This window comes from Truncatella angustata, assembly GCF_020726525.1.
Source record: "Truncatella angustata strain MPI-SDFR-AT-0073 chromosome Unknown BKA67scaffold_6, whole genome shotgun sequence".
NCBI lineage: Eukaryota > Fungi > Ascomycota > Sordariomycetes > Amphisphaeriales > Sporocadaceae > Truncatella > Truncatella angustata.
In genome coordinates, this window is record NW_025763386.1 from 1,639,031 (window position 1) to 1,657,113 (window position 18,083).

At 52.4% G+C, this 18,083-nt stretch overlaps 7 protein-coding genes across 7 annotated transcripts; 4 read left to right on the forward strand and 3 right to left on the reverse strand.

Annotated features, from left to right (window-relative positions):
- Positions 1 to 1,311: 1,311 nt before the first annotated feature.
- On the forward strand, positions 1,312 to 4,079 carry BKA67DRAFT_593627 (Gpi1-domain-containing protein; the record flags this gene model as incomplete). Its single annotated transcript, XM_046104962.1, has 6 exons — positions 1,312 to 1,431; positions 1,508 to 1,600; positions 1,702 to 1,723; positions 1,802 to 1,929; positions 1,996 to 3,601; positions 3,652 to 4,079. 6 exons carry the CDS (start codon positions 1,312 to 1,314, stop codon positions 4,077 to 4,079), a joined length of 2,397 nt encoding a protein of 798 aa, XP_045956240.1.
- A 226-nt stretch (positions 4,080 to 4,305) lies between these two features.
- Positions 4,306 to 6,078, reverse strand: BKA67DRAFT_342835 (acyl-CoA dehydrogenase/oxidase). The gene has a single exon (XM_046096314.1). It carries the CDS (start codon positions 5,890 to 5,892, stop codon positions 4,531 to 4,533), a length of 1,362 nt encoding a protein of 453 aa, XP_045956241.1. The 5' UTR covers positions 5,893 to 6,078; the 3' UTR covers positions 4,306 to 4,530.
- A 261-nt stretch (positions 6,079 to 6,339) lies between these two features.
- On the forward strand, positions 6,340 to 7,554 carry BKA67DRAFT_521608 (kinase-like domain-containing protein; the record flags this gene model as incomplete). The annotated part of the gene is made up of 3 exons (XM_046098288.1): positions 6,340 to 6,818; positions 6,872 to 6,941; positions 7,003 to 7,554. The coding sequence occupies 3 exons, from the start codon at positions 6,340 to 6,342 to the stop codon at positions 7,552 to 7,554; spliced, it is 1,101 nt and encodes a 366-aa protein (XP_045956242.1).
- An 810-nt stretch (positions 7,555 to 8,364) lies between these two features.
- On the reverse strand, positions 8,365 to 9,378 carry BKA67DRAFT_537815 (uncharacterized protein; the record flags this gene model as incomplete). Its single annotated transcript, XM_046100391.1, has 1 exon — positions 8,365 to 9,378. One exon carries the CDS (start codon positions 9,376 to 9,378, stop codon positions 8,365 to 8,367), a length of 1,014 nt encoding a protein of 337 aa, XP_045956243.1.
- Positions 9,379 to 11,755: 2,377 nt separating this feature from the next.
- Positions 11,756 to 12,981, forward strand: BKA67DRAFT_660740 (mitochondrial biogenesis AIM24-domain-containing protein; the record flags this gene model as incomplete). Its single annotated transcript, XM_046107678.1, has 2 exons — positions 11,756 to 12,052; positions 12,124 to 12,981. The coding sequence occupies 2 exons, from the start codon at positions 11,756 to 11,758 to the stop codon at positions 12,979 to 12,981; spliced, it is 1,155 nt and encodes a 384-aa protein (XP_045956244.1).
- A 246-nt stretch (positions 12,982 to 13,227) lies between these two features.
- On the reverse strand, positions 13,228 to 14,034 carry BKA67DRAFT_660741 (uncharacterized protein; the record flags this gene model as incomplete). Its single annotated transcript, XM_046107679.1, has 1 exon — positions 13,228 to 14,034. The coding sequence occupies one exon, from the start codon at positions 14,032 to 14,034 to the stop codon at positions 13,228 to 13,230; it is 807 nt and encodes a 268-aa protein (XP_045956245.1).
- A 1,232-nt stretch (positions 14,035 to 15,266) lies between these two features.
- Positions 15,267 to 16,562, forward strand: BKA67DRAFT_343206 (uncharacterized protein). The gene is made up of 2 exons (XM_046096316.1): positions 15,267 to 15,482; positions 15,586 to 16,562. Exon 2 carries the CDS (start codon positions 15,621 to 15,623, stop codon positions 16,359 to 16,361), a length of 741 nt encoding a protein of 246 aa, XP_045956246.1. The 5' UTR covers positions 15,267 to 15,482; positions 15,586 to 15,620; the 3' UTR covers positions 16,362 to 16,562.
- The last annotated feature ends 1,521 nt before the right edge of the window (positions 16,563 to 18,083 follow it).

Genomic DNA, 18,083 nt, shown 5'->3' on the forward strand with positions numbered 1-18,083 from the left:
AAGCAGTGGCTATACATAACATTGGCTGAAAGCTCGGGTATTGTTTGATATCCCATGGGTTTCGACATCGTCATCATGGACTCGGCCGTCTCCGGAACATGGCAGAGGCTGGGCGTGTTAGGTAACTTAAATGAGGCGTGTACAGCTGGTTGAAGCCGCTGGACAAATATGGCATGGGTTGGCGTTAAGGAATCTCGTATTTAGATGTCTCTGCTCCTGCTCCCCCGTATAACCCCAGTGAGAAGCAGAGAGCCGCATTTCTCCTCATTCTAATTGTATATAAACAATGATTACCCCATCTCAGCCTCACTCATATTCACCCGCCAACCTCACCTAGTCAGCCTTCCCGGCAACTTGCTTTTCCCGGCAAATCTTGTTGGTAGGTAGGACCACAGGTCGACGCGGTCGTGGCCCGGAAGCATTTCAAACATGACGCGAATCCTTATTAGCTTTATGGATTCCCCCACATGCTCAATTGGACGGCGGTCCAGACTCCAACTAGAGAGAGAAAGAGAGGGGAGCCACGAACATGACCGCTCCACCAGCGAATACTGGACTGAACTGAACTGAACTGGAACTGCAGGCCGAAAGGAGAGGCTGACGTCGAGATTTGATTTGATTTGAGATATGGCACGGTAGGGATTGGCCGCGTAACCTCCGTTTACACCAAAATTGCGCCAAACACACAAGCAACCAGCACCAGCATCGGTCGAATCACGCAACGCAGCGCAGCGCAATGCAATGCAACTGCAAGGGGCACTAACGTCAGGTTAACTTAGACGAACTCCCGCCAGTTCAGTTGCAGGTAATGCTACATACCTATCTATCTATGAGATCAGCCGCGCCTTCTTATCTGCGCTACGACATCTCCAAAGCCTGCTCGGGGGGGGGGAAAAAAAAAGCCACAGCTACTTAGCTCAAGTCAAGCCAGTGGACGCATCGCCAACTACTCCAACCAATCTTGGCCATTGTACGACCAAAGTTGGTTTTGGTTTTGTTTTGCGGCAATCCCCTTCGACGACGCTCAACAATAGCAACTCTCTTCCACGTTCTCAAGGTCCACGCCCAAGGGCACTCACTGTATCTCCTACCAAGCTGCTTTTGCAGGGTTGAGCTACCGGCAGTTGCGTCTTGGCACCTCGCGACATTGCGCTTTTACGTACCAGCAAAAAGACCAATCCAATCCCATCCCCATCACATTCCATCCCATCCCATCCCATCCCTCCATCGCAACCCGACAAAACCGAGCGATTGTTCGCTGCGATCGCAAACGACACGGGGAATGCATCAGCTTCGATAACAGATATATCTATGCACCCCTTTTCGATCGTCACTCTTGCCATATTTGTAGCTGGCTACGGTACTGCTAGATGGGATCTCGTTACACGTCTCTACGAGCTTTCACTTTTTGCGTGGGACAAGGGAGTTATCGTACGTTGTCGCCACAGTCCCCAGCCGTGCCCAGACCGAGGACAAGAACCACACTGACCCTTGCCCACCTCGACAGATACGCGCAGCTCAGGGATTCGGCTTCTTGACTCTGGTCTTCCTAGTCGTTCTCCTGCCCGTACAGCATCTCGCTCGAATCGAAGCTAAAGTGGTACGACAGCACCTACAGCCTTCAATACTGCCTCGCCCGAAGCACCAACAAGAAAAGCGCTCTCTCACACGAATGCTCGTTGCTGACCATTGCTCTTTTAGCATCCTCGGACTCTCGACGCTGGTGTGTCCGCCCGTGAACAACTTAGGCGCAGAGGCTCCTTCTGACCAGGAGTCCTCTGAGGCTCGTATGACATGCCAGAGCATGATGGATTGATGAGAGTGTTTTGGCCGACCGATATCGAAAAATCAGAGCTGCCCGGCGTCATCGTTGGGTGGAGGAACTCGGGCCTCGATGTCGTGGTCGTAGCAGTACTGGAACATGTCGATGTAAGGACTTTGCCGTTGTCCCGCCTCTGGCGCTTCTCATCCGGTTGCTAAAATGCCCATCTATAGCCCCGAAACGTTGAGAATGCCCTCAAGGCTGCCATCCTTCTCCGAGGCGCCCCACACGATCCGAACCGCATCGGAAAGTTATGCGGTCCCGATTCCATGCATGTACTCGGTATTACCAACGTAGAAGCAGCTCCCGAAGGCGCCTTTGTGCTGGAGCCATCATGGGTACTTGCAAGGACGCGACCATCCATGAGGGTGCCCAACGTCAAGTGCCAGATGGCGTCCAGTGTACAGATCATATCCTTCGAGCGGCCCCTGCCCAATCGGATGCAGTACATATCTCTCAACCCAATCGCCCTGGCCCTTACTGACAAAGAGGATGCCTCCTTGATATCAGTATCTGACGGGTCAGAAGCAGAAGACGAGAAGCAGGAGCGGCAACACAAGGAAAAGAAGCGGAAACTCATGGACAAGTTAAAGCAGCATTCCGTCATCAAGCATACACAGTCCCAGAAGGACAAGGCCCTTGCCAAGATAGTCAACCAAGTCAACTGGGCCTACGAGCTGGAGCAGCTATTGCAGAAGAACGTTTCATTGATCGGCACGAGACCGAGGAGAGCTCTCAGCGTTTCCGAACGAGTGGTGGAGAAAGCAACCACAATGAGAGACTTCGTCATTCTCTGGATATGGGATATGATAATTCTTTATCTGTTTCCCATTGTCAGACATTTATTCATACTCATGCTGGTTGGCCACCGGGCCGCTGCGGAGATCCTGCTGCAACTGCTCGAATGGCGACTTAGACCAAGCTCGCCTGCACTCAAGGATATCTCCGCAACGGCGCAGCAGATCGAGATCCGCCTGCAGCAATTCTGTTATTGGCCTATGCAGTACGTCAAGTTGCGACTGCGCAAGAACGATTGGGAAAGCGTCACGACCAGTCACCCCGACTACATCCGGTTCTATAACAGCCTATGGCTCGTCGCCAACGACGTTATTATCGGCATTGCCATTGGGTCATACATCATCGACAATGCTGGGTGGGTGGCAGACCAGATCGGTCTGCTTCTTAGACAGTATACCGTGGAAGCGCTGCACAGCAGCATTGAGTGGCTTATGGGATGGCCGGCCGGACTAAAACTCAACAAGGAGCTTGCGCTGTTTCTTGGCGACCTGTTTCTGTGGGTTATTGAGTACTGGTCGAGCTGTATCGAGACCCTTCAGCCCCTGTTGCCGCGAATAATATGGTTCATTGGCTTCTCAAGCTTTGCCGGCGCGAGTATGCCCATCGCCATGTTTTCCGATCTCGTCTCGATCCTCACAGTCCATATATACTCCTTTTATCTCGCTTCCGCTCGCATATACCATTGGCAGCTCACCATCCTGCTCTCGCTGTTTCAGCTTTTCAGGGGAAAGAAGTACAACGTGCTTCGAAATCGTGTCGATTCCTGCGACTACGATCTCGATCAGCTTCTGGTGGGCACCATCTTCTTCACATTACTCTTCTTCTTGCTTCCGACCGTCGTTGTCTTCTACCTGAACTTCGCCGTCGCTCGAATGGCCATCATCTCACTGAAGGCGATTTTCGATACGATGCTTTCCTGTCTCAACCATTTCCCGCTATTTGCCCTAATGTTACGGATCAAAGATCCTAGGCGCCTCCCTGGTGAGTTTCGATATTCTTCTTTGCAAGATCAGCAGACTGACCCCATACAGGCGGCATTCGTTTTGAACTTCGTGATACCCAAGATAGACTTAAACTTGATTCTAATACGCTCGCATCGCCATCTCATCCGCCCACTTCTGTCATCTACCTGAAACCGATCCCGCTCTCATTCACAGCCATGTTTCACCAATACTTTCAGATGGGAAGTCGCATACGGAAGCATTATTTGTCGCCACGCGTACTGTTTTGCCTAATCACCGGCCGATTTGTCCCGCCGATACACCGCAAAGTGTTGTACTCGCTGCAGTACAGTATGCTACCTGCACAGCGGTCTGGGATTATGGAGATGTGGGATGCGTTAAATTCATTGCCGGCCAAGAAACGCCCCGTAAACATCTATCCATACGGTACTCCCTTCTTGAATGTCCCGAATCTTTCCAATGGCAGACGTGCAAATGGGAGAAGGGGTGGGTACTGATGCGGACATGACGAGAGAATACGAAGGAACGAGGACAGACGGATGGAATGTGATCATGTGACCAACGGATATACACGTAATTAGAACAGAACAGAACGGGACGAAGGTTTCCGGCGGCATTGTGACCTGCTTAGATAGTTATGGCCGGATAGATGGAACATCACAGATTTTAATGGCTGGGCAGCTCAGGTTCTGTATATATGAGTGCAATCACCAAAATCTCTCGCGAGATATCCCAACATCGAACTCGCCTCTGTGATCTCTTTGTTGATATAAAATTATAGGGTTTGTCATCTTATCGAGAAGGGCGCCATAGAGTCATCAACGTCAACTATCAAACGGTTATAACAACTCGACAGATTCATGATTCTTTCGTATTGGTTGACAGGGAGAGATAACGTACCGGTGTGATCGACGCGGCATGTCGACATTTGATCCTCTTTTTTTCTCTTCACAATTTACAGCTTTTTTTCGGGTCGCCTTTAATGGGTTTCTTATAGCCGAACAAATGACCCGCAACTTTACGCATCTGCACCTCTTCACTACCCTCAGTAATGCGATACCTTCGAAAATGGCGCCAGATATGTTCAAAGGGTTCATGGCGACTGTATCCGTTGCCACCATGCACCTGGATTGCGTTGTCCGCTGCCTGCGTAGCCAGGCGATTCGCATAATAATTGCACATGCTGATCTTGTGCCCTAGAAGCTCCTCGATCGCCACCCACGGCGGCGTAGTAGACTCGTCTCCTTCGTACCGCCGCTGTATCTCGTCCATCTCGTTGGCCGTCCGCAGGATGAGCAGCCGCAACATCTCGGCCTGTGTCGCCAACTCGACCAACGGCCACTGAATAGCCTGGTTGGAAGCCAGCGGCCGCCCAAACACGACGCGCGCGCGCGCGTAGCCCACCGACCGCTCGATGCAGAACTGCGCGGCGCCGCACGAGCTCGCCGCCTGCCGGATCCGGTTCTCGTGCGTGAAGGTCTGCGCGATGGCGAGGCCGTCGTCGGGCGGGCCCAGCACCGCCGACGCCGGGACCCGCACGTCGTCGAGCGCGATCGACGCGTGGTCCGTCGGCATGTTGAGCGTGTACTCGTACGACTGGATGGTCAGGCCCGGCGTCCCGCGCGGCACCATGAAGGCCGTGATGCCGCGCCGCGAGCCGCCCGCCCCGGACGTCCGCGCGAACACCAGGAAGTGCGTCGCCCTGTGCGCGCCCGTCTGCCACCTCTTGTTCCCGGAGATGCTGTAGCCCGGCGTGCCGCCGGCCAGCGAGCACGCGACCGCCCGCGTGTCCATGTGCGTCGCGTCGCTACCGTGGTGCGCCTCGGACAGCCCGAACGTCATCAGGAATTCCCCCGCCAGCCGCGCAGGTATGAGCCGGGCCCGCTGCTCCTCGCTGCCCCAGTGGTGCAGCATGAGCACGTCCGGGAAGTTGCCCACGACGCTGTGCTCGCTCTGCAGGTCGTTGGCCAGGCCCAGCCCCCCGCCGTAGGTCCCGTGCGACGCCATGTGGTACCGCAGCGCGCACATCCAGAGGTGCGTCGACGGGTTGCCCTGCCCGCCGTACCGCCTGGGCAGCGGGAAACGGTAGAAGCCCGCCTCGTCCGCAAGCTCCCGCGCTCGTCTCAGCAGGTCTTCCCACTCTAGCGTAGGCAGCCCGCCGTTGTCCCACTGCGTCCGCGACGGCTCGCGCCGGTGGTCGAAGAATCGGTCGTTGTCATCACTGTGCTGCAGTGGCAGAATCGTCTGGTTGATGAAGACGTCGAGCTTGGAGATGTACGCTTGTAAGTCTGTGGGGAGATCGAAATTCATTTTTTTTGGAGGAGCGCTTATTTTATTCACGGTTTTCCTAAATCTCTGGGGACTATCTCGCTTTGATTTGGTTTGTGTATCAAGTGGGACATGGCGGACGTTGTCCTAGACTAGTCTCTCGTATATAGTCGCTCCTGGTCCTCTAATGCGGAGAAGGGCCCACTCACCGACGTATGCAGCGTAAGGATCTCTATAGACCAGGTCGCTTCCCCGCATTCTGGGGCGTCCCTTGCACTACCCCACAACTCTATTGGGATAGTATGTTGAAGTCAGCAGTTAGGGAACCTCGGCTTCGCTTGCTGGGGCGTCTTATTTTCTAACGAACACAACGACTCTATAACGGTGTTCGAACTAATACCAAGGGGAAAGTGCTCCGCCCCAACAGAAGGTTTCACATCGGCACTGCTATTACTATATTGTAAGCCTACCAGAATTTAATCAACCATCATGGCCGGGCCCGTCCGGCAACCTATCGACGTGCAAGCCTTGGAAGAGTACATCCGGCAGAATGTCCCGGAGATCCGAACGCCGCTGGAGGTGAAGCAGTTCGGGTACGGGCAGTCGAACCCGACGTACCAGCTGACGTCGGCCGCCCCCACGGGCCAGCGGTACGTGCTGCGCAAGAAGCCGCCGGGGAGGCTGCTGTCGAGGACCGCCCACCAGGTCGAGCGCGAGTACCGCGTCATCGCCGCCCTGGGGTCCACGGATGTGCCCGTGCCCAGGGCGTATTGCCTCTGCGAGGACGACTCCGTCCTTGGTACCCCATTTTACGTCATGGAGTTTTTGGATGGCCGCATCTTTGAGGATCATGCCATGCCCGGCGTCTCCCCGGAGGAGAGGACGGAGTTGTGGAGGGATGCGGTGCGTACCCTCGCCAGGTTTCACAGGGTTGACTTTAGAAAGGTTGGGCTGGCGAGTTTTGGTATGTCACGTGTTTTGCGTATCAGATAACCTGCTTACTCTTGGTTGAAGGGAAAAGTCATGGGTTCTATGATCGGCAACTAGCAACGTGGAAACAAATATGTGGGGCTCAGGCGAAGGCTGTAGATGTGTGTACATGCACCGCTGCTACGTATGCGCAAAAGATATGCTGATATGTGTTGAGGCAAGGCGGACACGAACGAGCCGGTAGGACAGATACCGTACTTCGAAGAGCTCGTCCGTTTCTTCTCAGACAAGAAGCTGCAGCCAAGAGACCGGGCCACACTCGTCCACGGCGACTACAAGATAGACAACATGGTGTTCCATAAGACAGAACCGCGTGTTATCGGCATCCTAGATTGGGAGATGAGCACCATCGGCCACCCGCTCTCCGACGTCGTCAACCTGACATACCCATACCATACGGCGGGGCTAGGTCCCACCTCGAATCCCTCCTTCTTGCCAGGTACCACTCCTGGGCTGCCGCGTCCGGAGACAATCCTGGCGTGGTACGCGGAGGCAGCTGGCTATGACCCGCGGCCTGAGATAGACTGGGCTATAGCATTCGGGGTCTTTAGATCTGCTGCTATCCTGCAGGGTATCGCCGCACGCGTGGCACGGCGACAGGCGACCAGCGAGCAGGCGAAAGCGTATGCGGATGCGTTCAAGCCATCCGGCGAGAAGGCTTGGGACCTGGTCAGTAAGCAGAAAATACTGACGGAATCTAAGGCTAAGCTGTAATTGAGTAATTTCATCCTCGCACATATATGGCCGGTGATCCCACAACTTCCCATCCTGGCTATGCCTCCGAAACAGTATGGCTGCACATAATAACCCATTCTAGCATGCGTTTTAGCAACTCGTGGTTATTATATCCGGCTTTTTTTCTTTCAGGACTTGGTAGCCGTAGTAGAGGTTCTTATCATTCTCGTGGTTATACGCTGTTGTCGTGATTGTCAATATCGCGTCCTCACATTGCTGCTACTGCTAAGCCCTCATCTCATGATGACTCGAGACTGATTCTGTGCATGTTTGGTCGCTAAGAGATATTTATTACCACTTTAAGCTAAGGCACCGCATTATTTCCTCTTTTTTCCTGTGTTGCTTGAGTGGAGAAGTCTCGGGACAGGTTTCAGGCTCAGAGTACATCCTAATCGAGGAAAACTGTTCCCTCTGTGATCACGCAGACTATGACTGGAAGCATAGCAAGTGTCAGGCTTACAGCCATGAAAACCGAAATCGCACGGGTAAGTTATATCTGATCTATAAATATATTAATATGGCCGTGGGTACAGGCTGGGCCACGAAGGCGAGTGGCACGTCTTTTTTGGTCCTTATGTTCATGGCGCTTGACTTAACTTTGTAGTCTAATTACGTACTACGATGATTATATGAGATACCTAACGCGCCTCATATCTATTGCAGAGAGATAAGCACCCTCAGATAAGCTTTTGAATGCTATAAATTTAGTAGCACATTTGTTCCCTTCTTGACGTTAGTTTGCTTCTGACGCACTTCTCATTCCACTGCTCTTCCAATCCAGCAATCTGATCAAAGATATCCAGCTTCTGTATAGTACCGACGAGCACCGGGGTGCAGCGGAATCGGCGTCTTTGCCATGTTGGCAGGAATCAGAGGCACAGTGAGAGGGCTTCTGTTCGGTGGGAAATCTTCGTACAGGCACTCAATATTGTCCTTGGTCTCGACCAAGCACCAAGTCAGCAGATGCGCAACATCGTCCGGTAAATCGTCCCGGACCAACACGACAAAATCAGCAAAGTCCAGCGCTGGAAGCGGTTCTGCAAGCGACTTCCAGAACCCAGCAGGTAGCGGAAGGGAGTCTGGGTTGGCGGCCCCAGGATTGTCCACCGCGTACTTGGCCAGGGACGACGGCTCTGCTGGCAAGGGAACGAAGTTCATTGCGTCGATGACCTTTTCCCAAAAGAACGTCATGACGGCCTCTTCAAGCAGTACATCGGCTTCGCCACTGATGACCTTGGCGACAGCCTGCTCGGGGCGATGAGCAGTGACGAAGGTGGCGCCCCAAGAGGCGAGCTCTTCCTGACTGAGTCCATGGCAATTGAGGTAGGCATTTGCAACATGCCCGATGAAATTGGTGCCGTCGTTGCAGGACGTGGCAATGCGGATCGAGGGCTTCTTGGCGCGAAGTTCCTCAAACGACCCGATACCGTACTTCGGGTGTATGGCGAGAACCATGCGATCATTCTGGGGCAGCACGGCCAAGGCTCGCAGGGACGGCATGGGCCCATACCGGGCGAAGATGCCGGTGCCCGTTAGAGCGGTGGTCATTAGCTGTGCCGGCGTCGCAATGGCCATCTGCATGCGGCCGTGGAACACGTTGGGGACGGCCTCGACACCTCCGTGCCGGATGCTCCAGATCGCGACCTGAGATTCCGGCCCCGCCCGGTCGCAGAACTCTTGGGTCAACCATGCGCAGATCCTGTGGAAGTTGGCTTGGCCCCAGTCTCCTTGGAAGTTCAATGTCACAGATCGTTCGATCTGGGGCTCTCCAGCCTTCTTCTGATTCGAGGTCAAAATATCCATGATCGTTGGTGATGTTCACGGATCAGAAAAGGAAACGAGCATCAATGATTATTTGCTTTCTCAATCATTGACTTAGCGTGGCCATTCTTTATGTATACCAGTTCGGACTAATCGATCTATTCGACATGCTTGCGGGGCTTTGCCATCGGTCATGAGCTGAACACCGAATGGCCGAAATGCCTAAGCCAAGTACAAACGAGCAAAACGATAGCGTCCAATTGCACCGTTGCAGACAATCGTGCTGATTGGATAGTGGGATTGTTATAGTGCGGGTTACCTAAACTGTAACCTAAATCCGTAGGACTTGCATAATAAGTCCTAGATTAGATTGGTTCCAAATGAGTCCTTGGTGATGAGTACTAAGGTAACTGCTGTAAATCAAGGGCTACTCGACACGCATGGGAACAAACTAGGTATAGAGCTTGCCTATGTCTTTTCGCCTCGACAAAAAGGGATGACTGAGTAATGCGCTTACACACTTTTAGCAATTTAGATTTATATTAAATTCACCTATTGTATATGAATTACTACAAGGCTATTCATTCGGGCGCTATTTGCAGCGGTCTGGGACTATCACCGTGTCTCCTTTTCACCTTGGGACAACCTCGGTGCTTATCGCATGTCTCATATGGTCATTCCGCGGTGTGAAACTGAGAGAAACGCACAGCCAGATGAATTTATGTTGCACCGTTGCCCATTCGTAAAACCTGGTACGTTGTATGCTTGACCAAATCCGCAGTAGTCCAGGTCGAGCTGAAAAGTCCTTTCTCATACTGTCTCTATGCCCAGGTAACAAGGATGCCGGTACCAACAAGGGTTCGGATTGCATTGACGCCGAAGCCTTACATTGTTGATAGTGAAGTAAAGGTGCCTTTACTACCACCATGTCCGAATCGCCCTTTGTTGCCAATGCTTGGAGGCTCGGGTACAACCGAACTCATTCGTCGGCACCTTACCGCTGATACCCGACACCCTGCGAGTACAAAGTAGGATGTAGTGCAGATAGCTATACAGATCTTTTAACTCGAATGAGAAAGTTGACATGACCTGCGACAAGCAATGATCTAATAATCTCTGGGCGGTATCTAGTTGAGCGCCCGTCTGGATAGAATGACAAGCTGATCCAAAATTAATTTCGGTGTAACAAAGTAAACGTGGCCCACTTACCTGATGCTCTTGTGAGTAGGTCATGAATATCTAAGCCCTCACTTTGTGGAAACGTAGGAGTTCAGAGCATAGGCGTTCAACAGCTCCATGCATTTCTGCTCTATTGGGTGTAGACCGGATAGAACCCGCACGCGCGGGAGTCGTGCTGCTACCTGAGGGATTGTTTTGGCCACAAGGTTCAGTGTTTTTGCATGATTTACGACACTCTATAGCATTGAAGCGTGACCTAGTCTAATTAGCTATATTTACGCCGCACTAAGTCGGGCTTGTTTCCTTCCTGTAAATAGCAGTCAGTGCTGTAACTGGGGCGTTTCCGGTTTTAAAGGTAAGTTCAAGTATGCTAAACTAATAATACCGCCAATCCTGACTAATCTTTCGGGAGGAAAGTTTTGTGGAAAGGGAGCTCGCCATAATATTAAGAGAAATGCGATAGAACTCAACGCCTATCTGGAGCTGTTGATTGTAAGCGTTGTGTTGTCGTTGCGTAGGCCTGCGCAAGCTCGACCAGATGGCGGATTAACCCCAATGCAGCATTTGGGAAATGCAGCGAGGCTTCTCGATGAGTATCTGGAGATCAACTCCTCTAGTGAGGCTCTGTAGTCCCCGAACTGTTCCTTCGTGGACAAAAGAGTGAGTAGAACCAGACGTTGGCTTTGTACCATGCCGATTTCAGAGAGAAACGATGCGCCATCACCTGAAGAAGAAAACGACGTTCACGCATCTGAAACGGGTGATCGTCGTGGCGGAGAGGTTTGACAAGCATCTTGCGGAAGTGTGAGAGGCTGATCTCGAGGAGGCCGGTGAGTAATGGAATGTGCACAATTTACAGTACGAGATCTTGGTTAGCAGTCCCAGGAATCCGGTACGCTCGCTGTACTGTTTTAATTCATGGGCAGTTGGATAGATTGCTAACATTCTGTAAGCAACAGACTGCCAAGTGGAAGATAGTTCTGCCTGCCTCTTGACCAGGGTTAGAGGCATTCGCGGAAGGAAGGTGATTAGTCTAAATAAACCCAACTGATCCAGTGGCTGAAGCTGCCAACTGCCAGCTGCCGACTGCACAGCCACAACTTTTCCACCCGCCCAAAGTCACAACTGAACTGGGACAGCTTCTTGGAGGTCTGACGTATTGTGTAGCGCAGCAACTCGCGATTTTTTGCGTCCTGGTAGCGACAATCAACAATACGGCCAGATATCGCTCACCGACGCCATGAGCAGCGCCAGGGCTTTGCTTCGCACAGGTCGTGCGAGCCAATTGGCCAAGCGCACCAGCTATGTCTGCCGGCAATGCAGAGCAATTCAGATCAGCTCGTCGCCCACGACAGAATCACCGCGCCCCGGTGGAGATGCCTTCGGCGCCCCGTTAGATGCCTCCAAGGAAGTGGCCGACGCGCGCTTTGAGGTCTTGGGCAGTCCATACTCTCTGCTGTCTGTCTCTCTGTCTGCATCCCAGAAACTGTACACGAGGAGGGGAACATTAGTAGGGGTGTCCGGAAAGGCGCAAAACGTAGGTGCTTGTCGTGTACATGTGTACACGAATCCTATTATGGACTTATCGCTGACTGGAATATGTTCTAGGCACAATCTACCCTCTCGCTCCTCTCGCCCTTCAGCCGCGCTCTTACCGGCGTCCCATTCCTCTACCAGCGAGTCTCGTCCACAACACCCATACAAGCATTGATATCGACCAAGTCCCCGACGACCACCTTCTCCGTTCTGCATCTAGATGGAACAACAGACTGGGTAGTCGGCCAGCGGTCGGCTTTGATGGCATGGACCGGCCACACTCTGGCAGTCACCCCTCGTATCCAGTACAGGCTGCCGCTTGCTCATTGGGGTTCGTCAGAGCTTACGGGCCGAGGTCTAGCAGCGTTGTCCGCACCAGGCCACATCCACCAGTTGACGCTGGCTGAAGGCGAGGAGTTTGTGGTCCACCCTTCCCATGTGGTGGCCTACACGATAACACGAACCCCACCGCTACCTTTCAGGTTCAAGAGCTCTGGCATCAGGTTCCAAATACCATCTGTAGCCAATTGGCTCGGCAACATCAAGTTCTTCCAAACCATGCGTACGACATCGGCATACCAGTTCCTTAGTCGCGTACTGTACAGTCTACGGACAACAACGCGGAGGACCATATGGGGAGACAGGTTGTTCCTGCAGTTCAAGGGTCCTACAACAATTCTTATGTCAAGTAGAGGCACAAGAATTAGCGATGTTTTGACCAAGGAGGAGGTCAACGAAATTGCTGATGCTCCAGCTGGTGCCGCCCCCCAAGCAGTCGATCTGGCGGCGAACCCAAAACCGGCTTTGGAACCACCGGCGAAGGCTGACGAGCCAACTGTAAAAATCACTGTTGCTAGCATTGGCGAGGATGGCAAAGCCAAGGTCGAAGACGCCAAGAATGCCGAGGATCTTGAGAAGGTGAAGTCATGATCGGATAGAGATGGAAAATGTAACATAAGTCCGCACACACGCATGACATACAGATCAGCTCTGGAGCACAACCTTCTATGTAAAAGAACAGCATTCATCATGACGTTGAGCAAGTTGCTCTACCATGTCTGTGTTTCACAGCTCTCAGCGTGACCGAAGACGTTGCAAAGACATTCTTCCGAGGAAAAGGAACAACTATACCAATCAGTATTCAAGCTTCATCAATATTAATTGGTGGATGACTACTCACAACTGCGGCGCCTCACCAAACCAGATATGCCAAGTCCATTCCAATAACCTTCCACTGTCATAACTCGATAGCGAAGTATTCATAAGCCAATTTCGCATGCCCCTCCACCACCCCAAGCTCCTCGACCTTATCGCATCCCGGCTGACAACAAACTGCGCACAACACGGCGCCGCAATCTTCTCCGGGATCTCCTCGCCCGCATCCAGGAACTCCCCCAGGAATGTCCTCAACCTCACATCGCGAGCTACGAGGTGTAGGTTCCCCAGCCCCACGGCGTCCGACGAGACCGGCATGACGTTCTCGCACCCTGCCACACACCTCGGCGAGACGTACCCACGCTCGACGACATGCTCAGCCCGCAGGCCGCGCACCTCGGAGACCGAGTCCAGCGCCTGGTGCCACGACCGGTAGTGCCCGTGGTGGAAGTAGACGACGTCCGGGAGCGCCGCGTACCCGTCGATGATGTACGTTAGGTACGCCATGGCCTCGTTGCCCCGGTCGGCCGGCACGGGGAGGGCCGGCGGCGCGGGCGCTGCGTCATCCGTGATGTAGTGGTACACAGCCCAGCCCGGCGGGACGTCGGGGAGCCAGGCTGTCGCGTTGGGCGCCGTGGCCGAGGTGGATGCTACTACGAGGGCTTTGGTGTAGGGGGTTGGTGATGCGTCTGCTTCGGGATGTTGGTGGTAGCGGAGCAGCAGGAGGAGGAGGAGGAGGAGGAGCAGTGCGAAGGTTACGACGGCGCGTGTCGAGATGATCGCACGATTGGGTGCGTAGGGACGACTGCGAAATGGGAGTACGCCCATTGTGCTGCTACACGGAGAAACCGCAGTCCGACAGCAAAGGATTACGGAAGTGAAGATGAAGAAGAAAAAGAAGAAAATATATGATTATAGAAATCGCCAAGAAAGCCAAGAGATCTTAATGGGCGATCTGTAAAGGTTCGGATGGAGCACATGGTGAGAATAGGGCTGAGACGTCAGGTGTTTCAAGAGCCATGCATGACACCATCCTGTCCCGAAGGAGCACCGCACTGGCGCGATTGCGGTATTGAGGTTATCTACAAACATTGTGACAGATTTTGGACCTGCGAGCCTTGCTTGCACCTCGCTTCTACTATAGTCTGAGGGGGGGCACAGGTTAGTATATACGCTTGCGATGCATCAACATACTCGTTACTTGAGTTGGTTGTACTTTACCCCGGTGTTGATTCACGTGCAGTAATCGGGCGATAATTTATCGATTATGACTGAACACACGATCATTGGTCGTTCCAGTCCTTTGATGCTAAATGTTTAAGGCGCAATCTGACTTAAGGACTCACGGCACGTAGTACATAGAGAGGTTCGTCGTTGGCTTAAGGTTTACTGCAACTACACAACCCCCCTTGGTGAGGGACAGAAGTGTAGATTGAATACTGGACTGGCTGTTACAGGGTAGCGCGGGGCTGTAACCTTGCATGGATGTTTCATATTAATTGGCATATTATATAACTCTTCGGACCAATCTCAACATTAAAGTTTTTCCAGATCTTGCTCCATATCAAACTGGGCCAGACAAAGGTGAGCTTTTGGGGAAGGGGGCTGTGTTGTAAATTGGCTTGCAGTATTACACACCATCAGCACATGGGAGGCCGAGCGCTAGAGCGTTGCCACAGCCCTGGGTACGGCACACGGACTGCCCAGCTGCAATGCTGAGATGCAGGCAAATATGCCTCGCTTAATCTTGCGGCACGTTGGTTGGCTGCTGCCTTCGTGGGCTCAATGCAGGAGGGAACTTCTGGCATTCCTGCGGAATGTTGCTTGATTGAGAGTTGGTCGACTGAATGTTGGTTGACTGAACATTGGTGGCTGGCTCAGTCAGTTGGACCGAATGAGTCGCATCACGCGACAAGGAGACGCTGACTGGCTTTTTTCTTCTTTTTTGTCTCACCTATACTGGTGTTTAGTATATAGCATCTCTGCTACCCAGCATGGACTTGGGCCTGCTTAACTCGCCGTGTCTACATTCGAAAGGTCTTGCATTAGACTAGATAACACTCAAAGCCCTTCCACATTAATTTACCCTCAGAATGGCGCTTCCGGAAAACTCAACTGCACGCGGAGTGCTTTATCCCGGGGTGGTTGAACCCCAGGTTCTATTCATCGATCCAGGTACCAATCTGCCATTGGATCAAATCAAGCGAACACTGGCGGGCATCAAGTCCGCTATCCTCAAAGACAAGGACGACGCTGAAAAGAATCGTGTCGAGAACATAATGGGCCGCATTAGCGAATGGCTACAGGAGGATATGTCATTTTCCGTGAAGGATTTATGGCTCAGCGCACAGCAGAAATTCGCTGGTCAGGAAGACTCACATTTGATAGCAAATCTGTTGATCGGGATCGCCTACATGCGGCAGAAAAAGGGTGACTCGGCCAAGCTTCAAGTCACCCACAGTCTCAACTTCATCTGGCCGATAATTTATGCAGCCGTATCGGGTACCGGTCTTTTTAAATCTTACCGGAGTGCGGCGGGCTTCATCTACGTGCCACTTTGCAGTCTCCTAAACCCAGTCCAAGACGCAAAGGGCAAGACCCAAATGCGCATAGACGAGCTTTGGCGCCTACACGTCTGGCTCCCCGATGGCAATCGCGGCACGAAGGGGTTCGAGCCCCACATGCATAATACCAACACCATTTCCTGGATCCTGGCTGGCGATGGAGAGAACCTCTCGTGGAATGTTGAGCGCAACGCAGACAAGGAAAACGCCTCGCACACCGAGTATACGGTTAACTTTAGTGACGGCAAGACGTCAGACGTGAGCTATAAGCCACACCAAACAGAATCCGTGGTCTACGCTTCTTCGAAGTACGCGAGGGCAAAAATTTCACATACCGAGCCGCTGAGCAGGAATATGACGTATACGGTAACCCGGGACCAGTGGCATAGCTCTCATGTGCCGCCTGGGGCTGTGTTTGCGACACTGTTCTTCTTCGATGGGAGTCCTGGCTATAACGAGGACGCACCTATTCTAGGCCCCATACACGGAGAGAAAAATGTACAGAGCAAGGATCCGGGTGATAATGCCCCAGAAAAGATAGTAAATGTTGTTGAAGACCGGCGACAAAAGGAGCAAGCGGATGAAGAGTAGTGTTTCACGGCTGTAGACTGTGTTGGTCACATCACAGTACACGAGCTCTGGGTAGACCGAACGGTTTCGACATTCATGATGTCGTGATTAGGGCCCGGACAAAGCATACAACAGGTCAGTTAGGTGAGGAGTTCGGGGACCGGGAGAAAAACGCAAGGCTACACAGCCAATGTGTAGGTTTGTCCTGCTATCAGACTTGGCTTCGTGTTGTCCTTGGTGCTTCCTGTGTATTGATCACTCATTTTTGGTATTGATTTCTTATGATTTCCGGAAAGTCCCAACGTCTTAGTCTTGCTTGGGTGTTAGCACACTTAGGGAAAGTCGGTTTTAGGAGTAAAACATAAGGTAGCAGCAGTTCCCCCGTTAACCTCATGCTCAGTATCTTGCAAGCTTGAGCTTTCATGAACTTTGATGGTTTGGTGCACCGGTACACCGTCATATTACAGGACAGATCCATCAACAACCTACTTCGTGATCAGCGTCTTGTTCATGCGGCAATGGATTATATAATAATAAACGACTCGGAGACCAAGCTTCCAGTCGTGAACGCCACTGGAAGGGCGATTTGCCCCACATCAGCTCATATCGAAAAGAATATTCTGGTGCGCGAAACTCGTTCAAAGAGACCACACTGACGCCCACGTTCAAACAATTGAACTGATATCATCAACACTGACGATTGCCCGCCAAAGACAGGCACAGCGCCACATCGTAGTCATCATCTCGTATCAAGCACCGGCGCTTCTCGGAGAGACTCTGAGCACTCGTTTCCCCAGAGATTCTGCTGACACTGATTCACGATCGAGCGGAGCAGAGCGGGATGTGGAGATCTCATGACGGCTTCTTTTAGAGCCCTGCAGGAGAAAACAACACAGCAGCAATAAAATAACCTTCAAGCTCACAAGGTGGACCCCTATGATGCAACCAGTAGAAATGTCGCAAGTGGACTCGGATTACCGGGCATAGGTTTCTTATTGCGGCTTAGGGTCGATGCCGCCCCACACCACTGAACCCTTGGCCCCCAATGCATCCAAATGCATGCACAGCGGTTCCTGAGCATCACCCAACTGAGTTAACGCCCACAGACAAACGAAAATAAGCTTCGACAGTATCCGTTGCGTTGACGATTCCAGCCAACAGAAACATGTTCGTGTCGACGCATGCTAAACGGATTGAGTGATGGTCGTTAACAATGCCCCCATCAACCGGCATATGCGCTAGACGACCACAGAGCATCTGACTGTCTTGAGGCGGGGATACGATACGAGCAAGCTACATACGCACAGATGAAGAAATGGCTTTCCAGCATACAGACAATGTGAACTAAGCAAAGACCGAGAAGACCGGCAAAAGATGGTATGTACGGAATCAAAGGAACATTCTCATCAGGCGAATAGGGGGCATCGCATTGGCGCATGAATGACAGCCCAACTCTCATCTGTCTGCAGCGGGACCGCATTGACTTGCGATTACGCCAGGGTGGTCGATTTGGCATTCTGGCATTGTCTGCCACTCCTCCCGGATGACATCCTCTTACTCAACCATGGGCTTCTAAAATTGGACCAAGCTAGGGTGCACTAAGCTCGCTGTCAATGGAGCCAAACCAAATAAACAACGAAGATCGCCTGTTCAGCTGGAGACAACATGAGGCGAAATAAGGCGGTAAATAAAGTTCTCACCTAGCGCAGCTCGGTTGCAGACCATTTGGTGCGGCACGCAAGT

Bases quoted from the DNA above. Each gene is read 5' to 3' on its own strand.
- BKA67DRAFT_343206 (XM_046096316.1), top strand. From the start codon at position 15,621: ATGCGGCAGAAAAAGGGTGACTCGGCCAAGCTTCAAGTCACCCACAGT.
- BKA67DRAFT_342835 (XM_046096314.1), bottom strand. From the start codon at position 5,892: ATGAATTTCGATCTCCCCACAGACTTACAAGCGTACATCTCCAAGCTC.